This window comes from Rhynchophorus ferrugineus, unplaced genomic scaffold (genome assembly GCF_030347505.1).
Source record: "Rhynchophorus ferrugineus isolate W39M unplaced genomic scaffold, kcgeb_rfMv2 rfM9, whole genome shotgun sequence".
Lineage (NCBI taxonomy): Eukaryota > Metazoa > Arthropoda > Insecta > Coleoptera > Curculionidae > Rhynchophorus > Rhynchophorus ferrugineus.
In genome coordinates, this window is record NW_027472588.1 from 15,546,245 (window position 1) to 15,567,472 (window position 21,228).

Genomic DNA, 21,228 nt, shown 5'->3' on the forward strand with positions numbered 1-21,228 from the left:
GAATTGCAAGACTTATTGTACGAAAATTTAGCTCCAATTCTCAAGAAATTTTGGTGTTTGGTTGCACTTTGTTTCTTCTGATTCAAATGCTATTAGGTTTTCTCTTCTTGTTTCTTTTTCTAGTTGTTGTATCTTTTTTATTGTCTTTGTATTACTTTTTGTAGTGCTTTATGATTAGTTTTTTTTAATTATTTGGAAAAGTGCTAATATCGATAGATGATCGTATCGTTGCGAAACCGATATCGTTCTTTTGACACGGTAACGCCTTTTTACAAAAAAAAAATGGGAAAAAGTTGTAGGGAATAATGAAAAATTTCAGAATATTAGAAAAGTAAAAATATAAGAATATACGCAATAGTCATAAAATGTCTAAATGTTGCTTATCAAATTCTTACCCATATACTCTAGGGAACTTAAATTATTAGGATTGTGAGCAACCCCCCACCCCCTAAATTAATTTAATTCCCAGATCCTGATCCTAGAAAGTTTAGTTTGGATTAACTGATCAATTTGGTAAATTGATAATTTTAGTAGTAAGATCTTGTAACATATCTCCAATTCTCATTTTTGAGACCAAATTGTTCAAGCAAAGTAAAAGTGTTTTCTCATCGCTACACAAATTAAAACTAGTGCAGTCATTAGGATTATTCCAGGATCGCGAATCTGAGCCCCTAAGAAGAACAGATTGACGTTGGACTGCTTATTTATTCTGAAGTTAGTCAAAGTTTCCTTTAAAATAGTTTAGTGGAGTTTGTGGAGGAGATTGCATTTCAGAAACAGCGCAGATGAAAAGGTCAGTAAAGGCGAAAATACTATCAATACTTTAATTTTTTCACTTAAAGTTAATATATTAGTTACTAATTTAATAGTAAATATTTTTTATTTATACCAGTTAATGTTAAAGTATAATATAATATTATTTGTGATATGAACACTAGACGTATTCCCATAATATGATATAACTTCTGTTTCATGTATATAATATCAACCTGGTTATATTATAAGTTCTAATTCAACAAATGATAGTTGTTCCACTAATGATACGTAATAATGTTAATGATGACGGTATATATTATTTAATAAAAATAGCAATTGCTTTGACAAATAAAATATATCCTAACTGTTCAGTATTGTAGAAAAAAGTACTATAAAGAAGTCGAAGGATGATTCAAATCCTTATTTTATATTTTAGACTCTCATTCTTATCAACTAGAGTTTATCTGGGCTAGATCTACTGTTTAACGTGGGCTTCAAACCACAGTCCTCATCATTAAGCCTACCAAGTGGCGAGTTACCAACTTTGAGGTAATCTGAAAAGTTATCCGGTCTTACCTAGCCTGGTTACTGGCGTTACTTGGATCATTTTCTTTGTCACATTTTACATTTTTTCTAAGGATAATCACAAATGTTACAAAATCACAAAACATACATTTACGACCATGCCCTAGCAGGATTCGAACATGCGACAGTAGGATGCCTGTCTCTTTACTGCTGCGTCAACTAAACCGGCTGATTGAAATCTGAATTTCCTTGAAGAATATTTAATTTGTCCAACTTTGGATGTACTTCTTAGACAAATAGTAAATACTTCTTTCATGTTGTACAGATGTTGTTGTGACCGGAGTTTTCTTCCTATAGAGAATTGCACCAACGAATCGTTGATTGCATTTAAGGATATTCTGAGCTGGGTTTGATTATTAAATGTTTTTTTTCCAGTGAAATTAAAAAACAGGCATTATTTTTACAATCTACTTTTTACTAGATATTGGTATTTAAAGAAAAAGGGAAAACATTATAGGCTGATGAAGTATTACGATAATTTTTTACCATTTTTCAATATTCCCAAATAGTTTTAAAAAATAGTAAAAATTCACTTTACTTTGTTCGAGAGAAGATTGTTCGGTTCGCGCCAAATTTCAAGGAAATTAACAGTAGAACTTGAGATATCATTTCAACTCTGTTAAAAATAATTTCAAAATGGTTATATCACCAAAAATAATTTATATTTTGAAAAATCCTTCCAAGGGCATATTCTTAAAAGGTTAAAATTTGAAGATATGAAAGAAATCGATTGTTTCAAATTTCTCGACTAGAATACCCCCTTATTTTATTTTGATGGGGAATTAATTATTTTTTATAAGCTATTTTTTTATTAAGAAAACGCTTTTAATTAATTCCAATGTTTAATAATGTATTAAAATATTGTACTTTACAAATCCCGGTCATTTCCTGAAATTATAATGAAAACAAGGCTTTTGATAAGGTTCATTATATAAAGGAAGTGCTGCCAGTTGTTGTTATCAGTATTGAAGTTTAAACTAACCCATATATTGTGATAAATACCTTATTATCTTTATTGTATATATCACCAGTATTGGTTTAATTTACTGGAATTAATAGAGATAATTAAGATGAAGCTCTATTTGATATTGTTTGGCACCTTTCTTGTATTTATATCAACTGTATCAGCCAATAAGTATGTGATATCTAATCAAAAAGTAACATTTCATGAAGGCTATTTACGCTGTCGCCAATATGGATTAGACCCAGCTGAAATATTATCAGAGAGTGACCAGAAAGAACTGGAGGAAGTTTTACAACTTCACAAAGAGGGTAAGTGTATTAATCAAATTATTATCATTTTTAAGCCCAGTACTCTTTTTCAAAATATTAAGTATATATATTTTTATAACTGCTAAAGGTTTAACCAACTTTAAAAGTGCAGTATTATATGTAAGGACTTTCAAAATAAAATATTAAAAAGTAATATATTTTTATATTTCTTCGATTTTCAACGAGTAATTTTACGTTACTCGCTATAATATTATAAAATCTATAACATAAGAAAATGATGACTGAAATGATGACTAAGTCATGCATTCTTAACTTATTCCTTTATATACTTCCTTTTATATTTTTGTAGTACTTTGTGCTTTTCAATGGATCGTGTGCAAGTCCATGTAGGTTCTGAGAACAACAGGTTTTTTATTTCAATTGTTGTCGTAGGGCACAATAGAATAAAAAATTTAGGTATATTCTCTCTTTCTTGCGCAAATTAAGCGCATTTGGTTTTAAAATATTTATTTTTGAAGTAACATTAAAATGTAATTAACGTGGCAAGAATTATGCATAGAGATTTTTGGTATCAATAGAGCAAATTCTCCTCTATAAAGTTGGAACCTAGTATTGTCCTTCGGAACAACCGGACCAACAAATATGAAATTTTAACAACTATTATTTTGATATGTATAAAAATGGTAATATACAATGTGATTATGCATAAATTATATAAGAGAACATAATAATAATAGCCAATATAATGTAAACAATATAATGTTACCACATAAAACTTCTACAGTGGAACAGATGTTATAATTTCCAGTTTTCCCAGGCCTCAGTTTACTACTTTCAAAAAATATTTGTACTTATTTCTAATTAAACGCATTTAAAATAATTTGAATGGGTAAAATAAATATGATTTTTACGTCTTTTCATCTGATTTTTCCAATTTTTTTCTCCATAAGGACCTTTTTTGAACTCAATAAATAAGCAACACATTAGTCATTTATCTTAATTTATGTAGGTTAAACAATGAAGAAACACATTTTGACAATATACAAATAAAATATTGTTGTAACTATAACTGATAAGCCACACGGTCAGCACTGCATTCTATGCAAATTCAAACAAGGAAAAAGAACTCCTAAAGTTTGAGAATATTTAGCATTATTTATTTTTTATATTTTAAAGTCTCCTTTTTACCAACGAGGGTTTATCTGGACTGGAACTCGGTATTAAGCCTACCGACTGGCGAGTGATCAACTTAGAAATCATCCCAGAAGACATCCAGTCTTACCTAGTTAGTAGTTGGACCATCCTGACGTCTTTGCCACTGCGCCAACCAAGCCGGAATTATTGATTTTGACGTTCTGTTTTATGAAACATCTAACAATTAGGAAAGAGCTTCTCGAAGTTGTGATTTGACAATCTTGGCCATCATATAAACAATTCATTAATTTCAACATTTTCATTAGTCATTCGGTGACAAAAAAGGGGTTTTCTGGTATTTTAACTAAGACTAAAAAATGAAGACAATTGATAATGTTGTACTTCTTTGTTCGAAATGGAAACAATTAATGGCGTGAACAAATAAATTATTAAAAAAGAAATAATTTACGCTTTATTTAATTTATGCTTTTGTTGTTATATTGTGCCTATAAGTTTAATTTTTTTTTAATTTAAAGATTTATTTTGAAAAATCGTTACAATATATTTTACTTAAAATATTGGCCATCGAAATCTGCTACTATTTCCCATCTTTCAGGTTATTTACGGATTCCATCCCGAAAGAATGATATATCTTTTGAGGCTATACACGAATCAACCTCTTTTTAGTATCTTTATAAGAAGTGAACTGCTCCTCAGAGAGGTCACGACTCATATATCGGAAGAAATAGTAATCAGAAGGAGCAAGGTCTGAAAAATATGGCGGCTGGAGTAGCATTTCCCATTTTACGTTTATATGTTTTTACCAGTTTTACAACATGTAGGCGGGCGTTGTCATGCTGTAGAATAACATTGCTGTGTCTTTGCTCACATGTCGGCCGCTTTTCGCCCGGTGTTCGGCCCAAACGCATCAATTGTGAACTATAGCAATCCCCGTTGATAGTTTCATTAGGTTTTAACAACTAATAGTATACCGCACCAAGTTGATCCCACCAAATACAGATAATTAAGTGGGGATCATAGATATCGGATTTGCCATTGTTGATGCATCACCAGGTGACCCACCTGATATTGTTTGCTTTGGATGATCGTAATAGATTCATTTTTCATCACTTCATAATACGATACAAAAACCTTTCACATGACCAAACGCCTTTCAATGTCTCTTGGCTTCAATTCATTCAGCACAAAATATAGAAGCTTTTGTATCATTCCCAAGTTCTTTAAGCGTTTGGAAATTATTTTTTGTGTTACTCTCAACAATTCTGCATATTCTTGCGTTTTAAATGGATCATTATCTAGTAATACTGGTATCAAAATCATCAATTTAAAGGTTCTGAACCAGTATTCACATATGGAAATAATGGAACATGGTTGTCTAAGCTTCACATATCATTCGAGAATTTTCAGGTACCTTTTTCTTCCAATTAAGGTGAAAAAGCTAAACTTCTCACAAATGCGATTTACTCGGAATAAATTCAGACATTTCCAATGCGCCGAAAACATTTTTTTTTGTTCACATTCACAGACGACGAATTGACAGAGACGAATTGAAAAGCGAAGCGTGTCAAAATTAAGTTTTTTACAAACTGTAGCCTATGCGATTCACCACCATTTGTTTTAAATCCTTTAAAATTAATTTATAGGCCTAACAGTTAAACCAGAAATTGTTTAATTAACCTATGGTGTTGTTTATAACCACGTTTATTTATATTTCTGTTCACAGTTGGTGTAGCTAATGGATATTGGATGTTCGCAACCAACCTGGTGGATAAAACAACATATTACTGGTTGAACTCGAACCTACCTCTGTTTTACTCAGCTTTCTCGGCGGGACAACCTGATAATGCTGGCAATAGGGAGAATTGTTTAGAAATATTCCAGCACAGCATTGGCGTATTCATGTGGAATGATTATCCTTGTGATACCAAACTTCGATTTATTTGTCAACATAAACTAAAGAAGCAAGTAACATAAATAAAGGTGTTATGTCAAAACTTTATTATTTATTTATTTTAGAAACGCTAAGTCTTGTGATGAGAATATGGTTGGGTTTGATCTACCGTGATAGGATCATGGGTAAATGTGTTTTATGGTAATTAGTACTATGGTTAGACACTACTTGTATATTATATGAAAGATGTGTGATTGATTGCTTATGAAGGCATTCTAAATACATATTGTTTCAGAATTTTTTTATTTAATATATATTACAGACACCTGTAAATTTATATATATTGAGGGCTACTTATTCTGTAAAATTTTGGGATTTTTCAAAATTTTTATATATCAATTATAATATGTGAAAGGGTCTAGGAAATAAAAATTGTTAATTTACTTGGAAAAATTGTTTTATTTTACAAAACAGGCGACTTGTTGAGAAACAGACCAACCAGTTCCTCACTCAGGTAGTTTTGAAAATATATAGTTAACGCCATATTATATATAGTCAATTCTAAATAGAAGTGACACGGGAAACGTCGCAATGTTGCCGCAGCTATTCTGAGTTTTAGTACATTTAGGCTCTGACATGTAACAAAATTTTAATATAAATAAAATAATTGAACAAATATGCCATTAAATCTAATTTATTTTAACATTATAGTAAATCAAATACATTTATTATCGAAGAAACTACGATTAAATTTACAGCCACAATAATTTATAAGTTAGAGTTGTTTTATTATATTTACATTAAGCTTTTTTCCACACGAGTATCGGTAGGGTTCTAGACGCGTTTTTCTATATAGTGGTATCCCCCGAAGGCCTTATGCACTTAATTAACAATTGTATATCTGAGTAATGTATTTTACTTTCATTAGAAAGCATATTTATGTTTTATGCTTAGTTCTTGTTTCTTTCGATGCAATGTATCCTTGTAAAGTCATTATGATATTACTATGTATCTCTTTAGTTTGTCCTGTTACTATCTGTATACATCTTTCTTGATAAAACTACATTGAATAACTGCATTCTCCTTAATGCATTTGCCATATCTGCAAAACAGTTAGTGTTTTTTCTCTACTTATACATGTTAACCAAACGTTCATGTATATTCTGAAGAATAATGCTTTCACACCATAATACAATTCACTGCATCTAAAGTATATTAATTGTATACTGGCCTTCAGTGGTTTTCTCTTTCATCACCCTGTCTTGGCAATCGTCATCATTGAATAAAAAATCAACATTCATAAAGTTTTATTCAATCACAGTCACTTTCAAAAACCATAGTCAAATTAATAACCAAGCTGTTTATTTCCAATATATTAAAAACTTGCTCAAAATTCTACCATTTTTGTAAATTTCTTCTTCAATGTGTCTGGTCGAGTTTATAAAAATCGAAGGCATTATTTTCGACAATGCCTCTTTCCATAAATCCAGACTTTGCATAATGCACTGATGCATTATGTTATCACTGACAAAACCTAATAGATAGTTACGAACGTTTTTCAACGTTTTTCCATAAACCTTTGTTGTCTTTACACTATATTTATGTTCATCTTGCTCTGAGCAACCCAATATATCATTCTGAAATATTTATGTCTCTTTTAAATATGAAAATTGATATAATTCCTCTTTGATTTTATTATATGTTTTTAAAAATTGTATTCTTTTAAGAGAAATCTTTGAAAGTTCCATTAAACCCCTTCATGGGTTATCTTTACACCACTTAAATCATATATTATCCAATGATATATGAACAGATGTTCTACATCTCTCAAATAGCTGTATATCTTTTGAATCTTTGTGGATGCTTCCCAGACTAATAATTTTCTCTGAAATAATTGTATTAAATTATGTTTCGATTGAAAAACTACTTACTGTTTTATACATTTCGTATATTTAATCTCTGGATAACCAAGATTGAGCTTGATTCATCACCTTTTTCTCATAAACACGGTTTGTTTTTGGTGCATTTAAGGTTATGTTGTTTTTTTATTTTTTGAGATATTTTAGTGACCTTGCCCCTACTAATATTCAGTGTAGCTACAACGCGCAAAAAATATTTTCAATAAAAACCGCGGAGATTATTTATTTATTAAAACAAAGCGTTAGAACGTTTGCCGGTTTATAACCCGTAATTATAATATTTTGAAGAATTTTGCAGACGTTTGACAAACGGACAACTGTTTCTGTTACATTTTTTCATTAATCTCCAAGAACGTCAGCGATCTGCCCGTGGGCAATAAGTATTATTATATGATTTCAGTTACATAATATAACTATCCTGACATGTAGTAGATAACTTCAGTCAGTGATCTACTGTACAACTTATAATCTAAATCTTATTCTTGATAGTATTCTAACTTATTTTAATTTTTTGTTACATGTTCGAACTTCCCTAACGGCATTCTATCTCTTTTCAAATAGAATAAAATGAGAAGGAAAATATTGTGTGACTGTAAAACGAATGTACAAGTTTCGACAGGCATTATTAATGACGTGCGTCACTTCTGTTTTGAGGAGACTATATGTATTAACAGTTCACCGAATTTATCATTGTAATCTGATATCAAAGAGCGAGGCGATTGATGACGTAATGAACTTTTATATATTATTGAATTTACCATTTTAAATGCAATATCAATAACATGATCGTATATGTACGTGTCTGTAATATAATAATAACCCATAAAATTCACCATCAACTTTATACAGAACAATGAAAATGTTCTATTACCGATTATTGCTTTAGCCTAGATAATAATAGTTATATAATAGTTAAGTAATAGTTAGTAATTCTTCTGTAACCGATATATAATCTAAAACCATTGAACCAAATATACGTAATACTCCATGACACAACTTTAGAGCTATACATTTTTCATTACAACTCTGTGACACCCTGCTAGTTATAAAGGGTGTGCAGTATACCAAAAGAAGAAACTAAAAGAAGTTTAAGTAAATAAAATGACAGCTATCCGGCGATTAAGACAGCTCGACAAAGCCCAAAACTCTGAAAAACAAAAAAGGGTAATTCGTTCTTAAGAATGATAACATGGAACGCAAATGGGCTAAATCAGCGAGTTTCGGACTAGAACTATTTCTATGAACAAATAATATAGATATAGCTATCATATAGTAAACTCATTATAAAAAAATTACAATAAAATACGGGGTTATGAAACATACTGAATAGAACACCCCAGTCAACATGCCCGAGGCAGAACAGCTTTAATAATGAAATAAGATATACATCATTTCCAATAAGACGAGACAAAAAAGAAATACAAACTATGATAGTTAGCATTGAAAAGAATGGCGATAAAATGAACATAGGAATCATATACTGTCTACTAAGATACGAAATAATACAACAACAATACCGAGATTTATTTTTAAAATTAGGTCCATACAGCTTGGGGTTCACGATTAATGATACCTGGAAAACGAAACGATGATTACTCGCAGCAATAAATATTGCTAATTGTAACAATCATTCCGGGCGTAAACTCACTTACTGGCCCACCGACAGTAATAAAACGGCAGACCTGCTGGACTTTTACATTTCGAAAGGCATATCAACAAATTAAATACAAATCAAGAGTTTCTGTGAACTCTTATCAGATCACACTCCAGTATGGTTAACCTTAGGCGCGACAATGCTGAAAAGAACAAAGAAGCTTAATCTTATTAAAGAAATTACTACTGGGGCAAGTTTAGACTTATAATGCAGGAACAAATCAGTTTAAACGTAAGACCCAACGGTATGAACGATCTTGAGCTTCAAACCAATTATTAGAATTCAAAAGACCAATTATTAGAGCACCGTCTATTAAAAATAATCTAAATGAATAGGGTTGACGCAAAGATAAAAAGCTGAATTATTTGCAGAACATTTAGCTAACCTAATTTTACCATAAGCCGTGCTAACCTATATTTGAACGGCTAATGGTACTCATGTAAACATTACGGATAGCTATTGTTGATTTATGGTTGAAGCTATAGCATAAAAAATAACACCGGACAGTATTTGAAATTTTTGTTTCATTAATGGAGGATTACTCCTGTATTTTCAGAACTTTTTGAGTTTTTGACATAATCTTGACGTGAACTTTTCCCACTAATTTTGGATAGCATTTTTTAGTTTTCCAACATTCTTAAAACTTTTACCAGTTAAGTATGGCACGCTCTGGTTTACTCTTACTTTAAATCATTATAAATCAGGGGATAAAATTAGGAGAATAATTAAAAACATGTTTTGATATATATGGAGTATGAGTATATTTGATATATACTAATCTCTTAATTCAATGAAAATCATTTTCATGTATGCTTTTTTAAGTTGTATATGAAAATATATTAAAACAGTCAGAAATAAAAGCGTATAACACTGATGAATAGGACAGATGTTGCTATGATTCGTACCATTATGGTTGTTTTATCTTTATTATATGTGGGTCTTCCACTTCTTCGCCCGATTAACATGAATTTGAAATAATAATCTAAAAACGATAAAATTAAGCATTTGATATTGAATTCCGCCTATTTCAGAAAAATATAAAGTTTGAAACCATATGTTTGATAAAACTAATTAAAAAGAGGATGTGCTCAATATGAATGTTATCTCTCTGGGAAAAAACAACACAATTAAAGTTCCCAGCACATTTCGGGAGTTATCTTTGTATTATATATGTAGCAGTATAAATTCTCCGGCTTATTGTAGTCACATCAGGAGAGCTAATACCATGAAACTTCTTGTGGTGTTCTTAATTACCTTGTTCACTTTTGCTACAACGGCATTTGCAAACAAATATGTGGTATCTAATCAAAAAGTAACATTCCACGAGGGTTATATAAGGTGTCGTACATATGGAATGGATCCTGCCGAGATATTATCAGAATGCGACCACAAAGAGTTATTGGAAGCTTTACCGCCTCATAAAGAACGTAAGTGTTTTTGATACTCTTAAATTAGTAATTGTATTGAATACTATATTTTTACTATTTACTATATTTTGAATTTTAATTAAATAGTTGTTCTGATAAAGAAGAGTTTGTAGCTTTCAGACCATAGCTCACTTCACTGTTGGATTGCCGAATTGATCCTAAAATAAATTTGCAAGAGTTAATTCATAATAATTATAATAATAGTTGTTTCTTCTTAACTTGTTCCTATTTCTGATATCCATTTGAATGTTAAAACAACTTTTATGGTATGATACCTTGAAGGTTATTATGAAATTGTCTTGTATATTATCCGTTCCGCCAAAAGACGTCCTTTGAAAAAAACTATTATATTTTTGAATGTTGACCAAGAAGTTGTTAGAATCATTTCCTATCCTAGAGACTAGAGTGTAGTTAGTCTGACGGAAGCACCGATTGTGGCAATTTTACTTTTTCACCGGCATAATATAACCTAGTAGATTCATCACTATATTTTAATGCTTTACAATATTGAAGCCGCATTACCATTTCACTTTTGAATTATAACAGATTTGTTTGCACCAAAACCCACAGGAATCGAATTGGAATGCTGCTCGTTCCTGGATCACGCGCCTTCGAATTATTCAATTTCATGTTGCCGGGCTCGCTCTTCGTTGTTTGATCAATGGTCTATTGATAATTGTTTGACCATTGGAATCTAAGCTTACCCACTTCATTTCTAATCATGCTGGAACGCAACATACCAACATGTCTATTATGATTTACTGTCTCTCGCTGGTAATCATCATCATGGTTGGCACGTAAGGGTATCCGTCGCACATTTGATTTACTTTGGCGATCTAATTCAGATCTTCTCCGTGGGTGCGATCGGAATTGAAACTATCGTTGGCACATAGTTATACCATATCATGTTGGACATATATGTCACTATTTTTCACTTGATTTTCACGTTATCGAAATAATAAACCTACCAAAAGACCTACATTTGTATAAAATATAAATAGTGGTAAATTATAAAATGGCTAGTGGCAAGAATTATTAAGAGGCCGATAGTTTTACCCAAATTTTTTTAGTGAAAAAATAAATTTTCATCCGTTATAATGAGTCACCAAAACATAGAAATCGATGCTATATTGGACATATTATGGAAATTTGGGTAAAAGGCATTCTATTCAGAAGATCATAAAAACTAAACTATATTATTACCTCCATAAGCTGTCCAGACGTGACAACCACCATATACTTTCCCAGAGAGGTGTGTTTTCAAAGGAACGAGATGGTACGTTTATGTTAGAAGCTGATGGTGTGATGAGTGAGATCTCTAAGGATCTACTCATCTATTCATTATAATAGATTTAAAGCCTCAGTATAATTTTGATTTGCAGATCAACAAATGATCAATTCTTTTAATAAAATAAAACTGTCTTTTAAGTCAAATAAAAGTTTTTATATTTTAAAATTCACACATATTTTTATCATATTAAACATTCATTTATTTTACTAAAACAATTTTATTTCAGTAATGAGAAGTGGTTACATGCTGGATACAAAGCTGAATATATAATCATTTGCAAGCAAATATCATCCTGTAGGTGTGATGGAATTAGCAGTGGCGCACTAGTTGTATATCGTAATTATAACATTTTCCAGAACGATGTTATGGCTACTATATATGACAATAGATAAACTATATCCTATATAAGACGCAAGGCAACGAATCGCCCTAATATTTTGATTTTATATTAAAAGTCATGTCATGTCAAATCAAGCGAATGTGGTGTATCAATATATGCTTATTTTTTTTTGCATATTCGTTACATATAAAGTCTATTCAGAATAATTCAGACTATTCGCATGGCCAACAAATATGTTGAAGGAGCTTTATAAGCTTTAGAAGTAACAGTAGAATTGTTTCATGTTGTTGTAATCGCTTTACATTGTTTTGGACATCGAAATGCTTTTGCGAAGAATCGTGTTCAAAATATATTTAATTACATTTTACGAACTTGAGGTAGCTTGATTGGTGCATTAGTCAAGACAACATGACTTTGGGAGGCTGTTGTTGGGATAGTCGCGAGTTAGACTCCTGCTGGGGCATGATCGTAAAGGTATCTATGTGAATATCCAAATAGTAACATTTCGACCAGGAAAGTGATCCCAGTCACGCCAATGACCAGGCTAGTTAAGATAGGATGTCTTCTGGGATGAATGAGGTTTAATGCTGAGGATCGTAATTCGGTGTCTAATCTAATATTGGTATAAAGGAGACTTAATCCTTGCCACTATCATCATCTTATACCAAGAAACTTATAACAAAAATAGCTTTAGTATTATACATTTATCAGTGTATATTTCTTTATTAATTGATGCGCTTCATTGATTATTATTTTTTGTATTAGATAACTGTGATATATTTTCCAATAAATTAGAATAAGAAAGAGATTACAACGAACCCTGGAGTAATATTAGTTCTTGTATTAATAAGCTATCTCTTCGATAATATATATATATATATATATATATATATATATATATATATATATATATATATATATATATATATATATATATAATTTATACATATTTATACAATGCGTTTATTTAGACAATAATACATTCGTAAAGTGTCTAATTAACTTCATTGATATTTGAAGTGGAAATCTACTCTTCACTCTTTGCTCTAAAACTCATAATGGTCTCCTCATAATGGTTGAATTATGTTCAATTATGATTTTGCTGGCCATGCAAGACGTTTGATGATATTTCGATGTTTCTCAAATTAAGAGTGAATCTTTTTGGCTGTGAGTATCGGCGCATTATTATCTTAGAATGTGGCTGTGTTTTGCAGTAATATGCTAGTCATAATAAGGTATCATCATTTGGAATGCCGAGTTATTCATAGGTCATCCGTAAAAGATTTACCATTAAACATTATCATAATTCGCTCTGATTGGTGCAGCATGGGAGATTCTGGGCTGTACATTCTGAATTATATTTTATGAAATACATTATCAATGGTGACTTAAATATTCTATTGTGGGCGATAAATTGGGAAAAGTACCAAACAACCGGCAACAGTAACAACTGATATATTTGGAAATATAATAACTTGGAAATATAAATATAAGTTACATTAACTACAACTTGGGACGGCCCTGAAATAACTTATTTTTAAAACACTTAAAAATCCTCTCTTGATCCGATCTCTAAAGGACTCGATATAAATCCGTTTTTTTAGAAACTAATGAGACCCTCGCTAATATACCGTGTAGCAACACTACGATAATAAAACAATGAATCTAATTTCATGAGATTTTTGGGACTGTTTATTACTGTCATCATCCTATCTCGGTATTTGCGGAAGTATAAAAATGTAATTAATAAATAAAATGTAGAAATACCGTTATATAAAAATATGTTTTAATTACAAAAAAACTATTGTTTATTTTTCGACTAGTGACTATTTATTTTTAATTTCAGTTGGATATATTAACGGATTTTGGATATTTGCAACTAATATACTCGACAGAGCAACATTTATTTGGATGAAGTCAAACAAACCTTTATTTTACTCGTTGTTTTCGATCACGCAACCAGATGTCATGGGTACCAAGGGAAATTGTTTGGAGATATATCAGCATAATATTGGTATTTTCCTATGGAGTGAGAATAACTGTGAAACGAAGCTTCGATTTGTATGCCAACGTAAAGATCATAAGTAAGTAAAATATAGTCTATTCAAAGTTTCTTTAGTAATGCATCATGGATATTTGTGACGTCGAAATATTGCAATGTTGACAAATTAACTCTGAGTTTTAGTTCAGTTTGGCTTTGACTTTCTAATTTAATTCTAATTTAATTCTAAATTCGTTGAATTCTAATTTAAATAAAATAATTTAACACAAATATTATGAAATATAATTTATTTTAACATTATTGTAAATTTAATACATATGTTATCGAAGGACTTACAACTACAATTAAGACACAGCTATAGTAGTTTGTAGGTTAGATTTGTTTTATATACATGTAGTGGTATCCCCCTGGAGGCCTAATATACCTAATTAACCATTGTATATCTGAGAAACGTATTTTATTTTCATTCCAGAGCATATTTACTTTTTTCATTTGGTTCCCGTTTCCTTCAATGTTGTGTTTAATTGTTAAGTCATCTTGGTATCACTGTGTATTTTATTTCTTCTGCTACTACCTGTATACACCATTCTTCCTAAAATTAGTCACTGAATTCTGTCTAATGCATTTACCATATCTACAAAACAGTTAGCTGAAAGCTACCTTCAGTCATTTTCACTTTCCTGCTCATTGCCCAATTCAATCACTAAACTGTTAATTTCTAATCTGTCTGAAACATGTTAACAATTCCACCATTTATCAATTACATCCTCTGTATGTCTAATCGAGTCCATCCAAACCCAAGGTGTTATGGTTGACAATGATTCCTTCCACATATTCAAACAGTTATTGATGGAATATCCTTCTCGACCAGCAATATATCTGCAATTAATTATTAATAAATATAATGATCAACAAAACTTAATCGAATGCTATTGTAACTTTTTATGTTTTTATCTTTTTCCACCAATTTTTGTTTGTTTTTACACTGTTTTTGTTACCGCCTTGCCGAGAGTGCCACAATGAACCATTTTGAAATATCCGAGTTTCATCAAGATACACAAATTCAAATAGTTTATCTTCCTTGGTCTTATTTTATGTCTTTAAAAATGTAATTCTTTTTGAGGTAATGTCTGGAAGTTATATTAAACCTCTCTGAGGGTTATCTTTACACCATTTAGACCCTATGCCCTGTAGGAGTGTATAAAAGGATGTCTTATATCCCTCAAGCTGCATGTCCTTAAATCTTTTATGTAAACTTTTCAGACGTACAATTTCCTCTAAAATAATTTTATTAAATTATGTTTATATCGATAAAATAGTTTGTGTACTTACTGTTCTTATACATTTCGTATATTTGGTCTCGAATAGAGCCAATATCAAGATGGTCAAGATTCGTCACCCACTTTGTAGGCGGGTTTTCTTGGGTGAATCTAACTTATTATTCTTCATTTTGTAGGCGATATTATTCACAGTTATTCACAGTAATATTTACCCCGGCAGCAACCGGCTAAAAATATTTTCAATAAACTTGTAGGGACTTATATTATTTAAAATCATCAATAATTACCTCTCTAAAGGAATTTACCAGCAAAAGGGGGCCTCCATTATCTCAATTAGATCTTAGATTTACTATAATGTTAAAATAAATTTTATTTCATAATATTTTTGTTGATTATTTTATTTTGATTAGAATTTTTTTGTATGTCAAAGCCAAACTGAACTAAAACTGAACTAAAGTTAATTCGGCAACATTGCAATATTTCGAGGTCACAAATATATAATAAAAAACTTTGAATAGACTATATATTAGGTGTTTACATGTATTTTGATCAGCCATATCTATTCGTGAAAATATGAACTATCAATGTAGATATCTGTTAAAAAACTCAACCTAACTATTAACTTCGATGGTTTTGATATTTTTGTTAATTTAAAGAAATTGTTATTCAATATAACACATTGCCTAAAAACTCCCGGGCCTAACACATATATGGCGCTAGTTTTATTGCATTATTGCTTTTTTAGTTAGCAGTGACCTTCAAAGGGAAGCTGTTAAAATTTTATGATATTCTACTCATAAGTTTGTGAGATATTATAGTTAGAGTGACATTACCTCTGTTATTTTCAAAACAATGGATCAGAAACAAATTCTGTGTTTTAATTTTACACTGCTTCTCGATTATTTGATAGTGGATGAAACATAGATCCAACACTTTACTCCGAAATCGAAACGATCGTCATCTGAGTGGACAGCAACTGGTGAACCTCGCCAGAAGCACCCAAAAGCACAACAATCGGCTGGAAAAGTTATGGCTTCGTTATTTTGGGATATGCGTGGTGTAATATTTATCGACTATCTTCAAAAGGGCAATACCGTCAACAGTTAATATTATATAGTATTATTGGAGCATTTGGAGACCGAAATTGTACAGAAACGACCGCATAAGGCAAAGAAAAATGTTTTGTTTCATCAAGATATCGCACCGTATCACAAGTGAATTAAAACAATAGCCAAACTACATCAAGTGAACTTCGAATTGGTCCCACACCTAACCGCATTCATCAGATTTGGCCCCCAGCGACTACTGGCTGTTCGCAGACCTCAAAAAAATGCTCATCGGTAAGAAATTTCTGTCGAATGAAGAGGTTATCGCTGAAACAGAGGCCCATTTTGAGGCAAAACATAAATCGTTCTATAAAAGAGGTATTGAAATGTTAGAGCGGCGCTGAAATGTTTGTCTGGCTCTTGATGGAGATTACGTTGATGAATAAAGCCCATTCTGAAAAGAAAAAAAGCGTTTGCTTTTGTTACGTCAGGGACTTTTCAGCTCATATGTTAATAGATGTTAATCAGATAATGCTCAAAATTACAAGTTTTACATTATTCCTTTACATTTCATTATTTTAGTTGCTTGATTTGAAAAAATATGCTGCCGAATTCGAACACTTTTAGAATCATAAGCTACTCCGTTTTAATTATTGAATGTGGACTCAACGTTTCGGAAGTGATGATTTTGATGTCAATGGCAAAGAATGTCCTGGAAGACAAAACAAGTTTGAAGACAATGCCAGATTGATAAAAATCCAGCACAATCAAATACGTTCAGATAGCTTAGCAGTGAATGAAACAACTGTTTCCAGATGTTTGCATATGATGGAGAAGACACAAAAAGTGAGACAATAGCTACCATTCCAATTGACTGAAAACGCCATTTCGGATCGTTTCAGTATGGCGATACCATTGTTTGCCGGTAAAGGAAAAATTTTGTGTATTTACTTATCAATCCTAAAAGTCATGTTAGTCGAGAAAAATCATCTATATCAACAGGTGAAAAAAAAAAACAGCAAAATTAAAACGACTTTGTTTACGATAAAACTAAGGCTAAAGTGGCACCAGCTATGCGTTTCCTTGATCAAGCATATACATGTTTTGTAGCAATGTTCTGTTTAATGAAGACTGTGTATACTTGGTGTATACTGATTGTGTATTATTTGATTGACGTCTTTTTTATGTGAAAATCTGATAATTAGATGGTGCATCGCATTGTATTTTTATTGGAATTATTTCTGGAGAGGGAATTATTTCGCTACGGAAATACTACACTGATTTTCTTGTCTTGATAAAGCTTATAAAAGTGATGCCCATACATTTTTTGGGATGAACCTTTTCCACAGGTTCCTAAGGTTACCTGTTTATTTACGCTATTCGAGGTCTTTCAAGAGGTCCAAATATTAACTTAATCCGCCTGACTCTTGGCGTTTGCACTCTCCTTATCTCAATTGTCTTGTTTGTCAAGCCTAGTTTCACACCTGATTTTTCGCACATTCACAAATGTTCCGTGAGCATCTAGATTGCATGAATTGGTTTTTCTAAATAGTATGACATTCCTCAGGAGACAAAAGGTTTTTACAGGATTATTTAATTCGCCAACACTAAAAGAGCCTGTCCTCAATCAAGGAACTAAGGATGGAGCTTGACCTATAGAAAACCCGACACAGGTACTCGACGACTTTTCTTTCTCCGGGGTGTCCTGAGTAGCTGAGTTTTCAAGCACTGGAATAAATCATAAATAATCCCGTTAGTTTCTCTTAATAGTCACTATATAGTGCCCACTCTCAATTCTCATATGCATATGTGTTTTGAGTATTTTTGTTGTTATAAATAAATCTGACAGATAAACACCAAGAGTTATAAAGGATACACTGTTGCAGCTGGCATAGCACCTTCTTTATTATAAACTTATCCAAATCGATGCAGCATGGCTTGTCTGATACACTGTTTCCAAATACTGTGAAGTGGTAAATGGATCGATGATTGGATTGCTGCCAAACCAAAATATCCCATTCTGAGGATGTAATACATAACGACTGCGAAACATGCATACTGCAAGATTTAGTCAATAAATGTTGCTACAATCCGGGAGTCAACAATTTCAGTTCCGATGATTAAAATCGTAGAATAAAGCTCGAATTTTACATTCAGCAGCAGTAAGTTTTTAAATTCTCAAATTTCTAAACTTAAAATCTCAATCACCTAATTTTCGAAATTTTACATTTTAGATAGTTTAAAATCTTTTAGAAATACTTTGGAAAATGTTGTTAAGTATTTTAAATTATGTAAGTAACTAGCGACCCGCCCCGGCTTCGCACGGGTGCAATGCTGATACTAAATTAAATACACTACAGAAAAAATATGAACGTTGTATATAAAAACATAGAGGCCCGCTCCGACTTTGCACGGGCATAAAATATATATGCCTATGTCACTCAATGAAAACATGATTAAAATCGATCCAGTATTTTTGGTTCATTCATTACTGCCCTTGGCCTGCACGCATTAAATTTGGAGTAAAACAATTCCTCTTCCCCTATACTTACTATGAAGATTTCCTGCTATCTTTGGAATATCTAAATTCATACAATTTTTATTACATTACACATTTTTAAACGCAAATTTTAAATTTGTAATATCTCCGAAAATATTTGTTTAATTTACATGCTGTAAGGAACCATATTGATCTATATTAATTGCACACTGTATTTAAGGTAATTAAGTATAATATATAATAAGGATAATGCCGTATTGCTTAAAATAGCTTCGTAAATAAGCCATTTTCTCACGTAAAAAGTAAACAATAAAAATGGTTAATGTGGGTTATCCCTAAAAGATAAACATATACCATCGCGGACTTTTTTGTAGACCTTTTTATGGTGTACAATACTGTAGTACATTAACTTGATCTAACTCGTAGGTTAGGCAGCGTTTTTGCTAATTGCTAAATAAGCCTAAAAAAATAGGTTAATTTACGACATCACGTTAGAAACCTCTAAAATTAGCAATGTTGCCTTAGTATATTATGCATGTATTATACATATAAACCTTCCTCTTGAATCACTCTATCTATTGAAAAAAACCGCATCAAAATCCGTTGCGTAGTTTTAAAGATTTAAGCGCACATAGGGATATAGGGACAGAAAAGGCGACTTTGTTTTATACTATGTAGTGATAATATATTACTTACATATGTATATATATATATATATATATATATATATATATATATATATATATATGTGTACATTCAGTATGTGAACATTCAAAACAAATAGTTGTCGAGTCTAAGCAGTACATCATCAAACAGACATCAATATAAGTTTAATAGAAATATTTATAGATACTTCTTTTCATTCCAGCTCAACAAGTTCATGCAAAGATAACAACGTAGAATTGAAAAATAATATTTCCAATTAATATTAAAGATGGAAGACTTTCATTTTGGGTTTGTAAAATATATTTTTGTTAATTAATGTATATTTTAAGTAATTTTGTAATATTTTTTAGAAACAAATAATGTAACATTTCTTGTTAATTAAGAATACACACCTTTATTAGTATTTTGCATAGATGTTTTAATGTACCCACATTTAATGGTCGTAATAATTTTGCCTCTGTGTTCAGTATTATATTTACTAATCAGTTATATTGGGAAGTATTTTGTGTAGCGACCGCTACAAGCCTTTAGGCCACCACGCATTCACCTACTTTAAAGTTAAAGGTTGGCAACGCTGGTGAATTGGTACCATGCGGCTCCCGGTTATAAAAGACCACCACGATGACATCTCGCTCTCTTTTCTTTTCTCTGTCCCCTTGTAACAGTACCACTTCCATAGCGCTATTGTACTTCCTAACGAACATTCCTACAATTGGTGACCCCGGCGTGATCGAAGTGCTTAACAGGTAAATCAGCTCAACATAAGCCACTCGACAGGTGACACATGTATGGAAGGATAACACGAGGAATGGAACCCATCCATGCATGCATGACATCAACATTTATAGGTACCCTCAAACAAATCGGAACGCCCCAAGACGAACCACGTCCTGCTACAACTTCGATGGCAGCTGATCTCGTAAAACTCCTCGCTCAGGTTGGGATCCCTATATCATAAGCAGTCCGTAGGCGATTCATTGAGTAATTGCGGCTGCACTCCGGAACCTGCACCACATGGAGGTACGTTCCACGGCAGCTCAACTAGGAGGGGAATAATGCATCGATCGCTGCAACCCTTTAGGCCACGATGCATTCATCTACATCAAAGTCATAGGTTGGCAATGCTGGTCAATTTATACCACGCAGTTCCCGGCTATAAAAGACCACCACGACGAGGTCTCGTTATCTTTTCTTTTCTCTACCCACTTGTAACGGCACCACTACCACAGCGCTATTGTACTTCATCTACCTAACATAATATCCTGTCCATTTTGCCCGTCGACCACATGTATCTTTTAATATTATAAGTGATTAAATGTTTAGACACTATTAGTATCGATATCAACCCAGACCATTTGAAACCTTGGTTTGAATTTTTCTTCATGTAATAATAATTAAATGTGTTAAACGCGAAACAATTTCATTATTATATTATTTTTATTATTCATATTGAGTACACTGACTTTCTACACTTACTATATAT

General features: G+C 31.7%; 2 protein-coding genes and 1 long non-coding RNA gene across 3 annotated transcripts; 2 read left to right on the forward strand and 1 right to left on the reverse strand.

Annotated features, from left to right (window-relative positions):
• The first annotated feature begins 2,297 nt into the window (after positions 1–2,297).
• On the forward strand, positions 2,298–6,073 carry LOC143202102 (perlucin). The gene is made up of 3 exons (XM_076413377.1): positions 2,298–2,613; positions 5,453–5,690; positions 5,746–6,073. Exons 1-3 carry the CDS (start codon positions 2,412–2,414, stop codon positions 5,792–5,794), a joined length of 489 nt encoding a protein of 162 aa, XP_076269492.1. The 5' UTR covers positions 2,298–2,411; the 3' UTR covers positions 5,795–6,073.
• Positions 6,074–10,286: 4,213 nt separating this feature from the next.
• Positions 10,287–20,148, forward strand: LOC143203145 (salivary C-type lectin 2). The gene is made up of 3 exons (XM_076415282.1): positions 10,287–10,620; positions 14,098–14,335; positions 19,948–20,148. Exons 1-3 carry the CDS (start codon positions 10,287–10,289, stop codon positions 20,003–20,005), a joined length of 630 nt encoding a protein of 209 aa, XP_076271397.1. The 3' UTR covers positions 20,006–20,148.
• LOC143202103 (uncharacterized) lies at positions 14,576–15,397 on the reverse strand. Its single transcript, XR_013007082.1, has 3 exons — positions 14,914–15,397; positions 14,737–14,845; positions 14,576–14,677 (listed from the first exon to the last, which is right to left on the reverse strand). It is a non-coding gene; the product is annotated as an uncharacterized LOC143202103 (long non-coding RNA).
• Positions 20,149–21,228: the final 1,080 nt, after the last annotated feature.

Bases quoted from the DNA above. Each gene is read 5' to 3' on its own strand.
- LOC143202102 (XM_076413377.1), top strand. From the start codon at position 2,412: ATGAAGCTCTATTTGATATTGTTTGGCACCTTTCTTGTATTTATATCA. The intron at 2,614-5,452 runs GTAAGTGTATTA...TTCTGTTCACAG, and splicing joins TTTACAACTTCACAAAGAGG to TTGGTGTAGCTAATGGATAT. The intron at 5,691-5,745 runs GCAAGTAACATA...TATTTATTTTAG, and splicing joins TGTCAACATAAACTAAAGAA to AAACGCTAAGTCTTGTGATG.
- LOC143203145 (XM_076415282.1), top strand. From the start codon at position 10,287: ATGAATGTTATCTCTCTGGGAAAAAACAACACAATTAAAGTTCCCAGC. The intron at 10,621-14,097 runs GTAAGTGTTTTT...TTTTAATTTCAG, and splicing joins TTTACCGCCTCATAAAGAAC to TTGGATATATTAACGGATTT. The intron at 14,336-19,947 runs GTAAGTAAAATA...TTTTCATTCCAG, and splicing joins TGCCAACGTAAAGATCATAA to CTCAACAAGTTCATGCAAAG.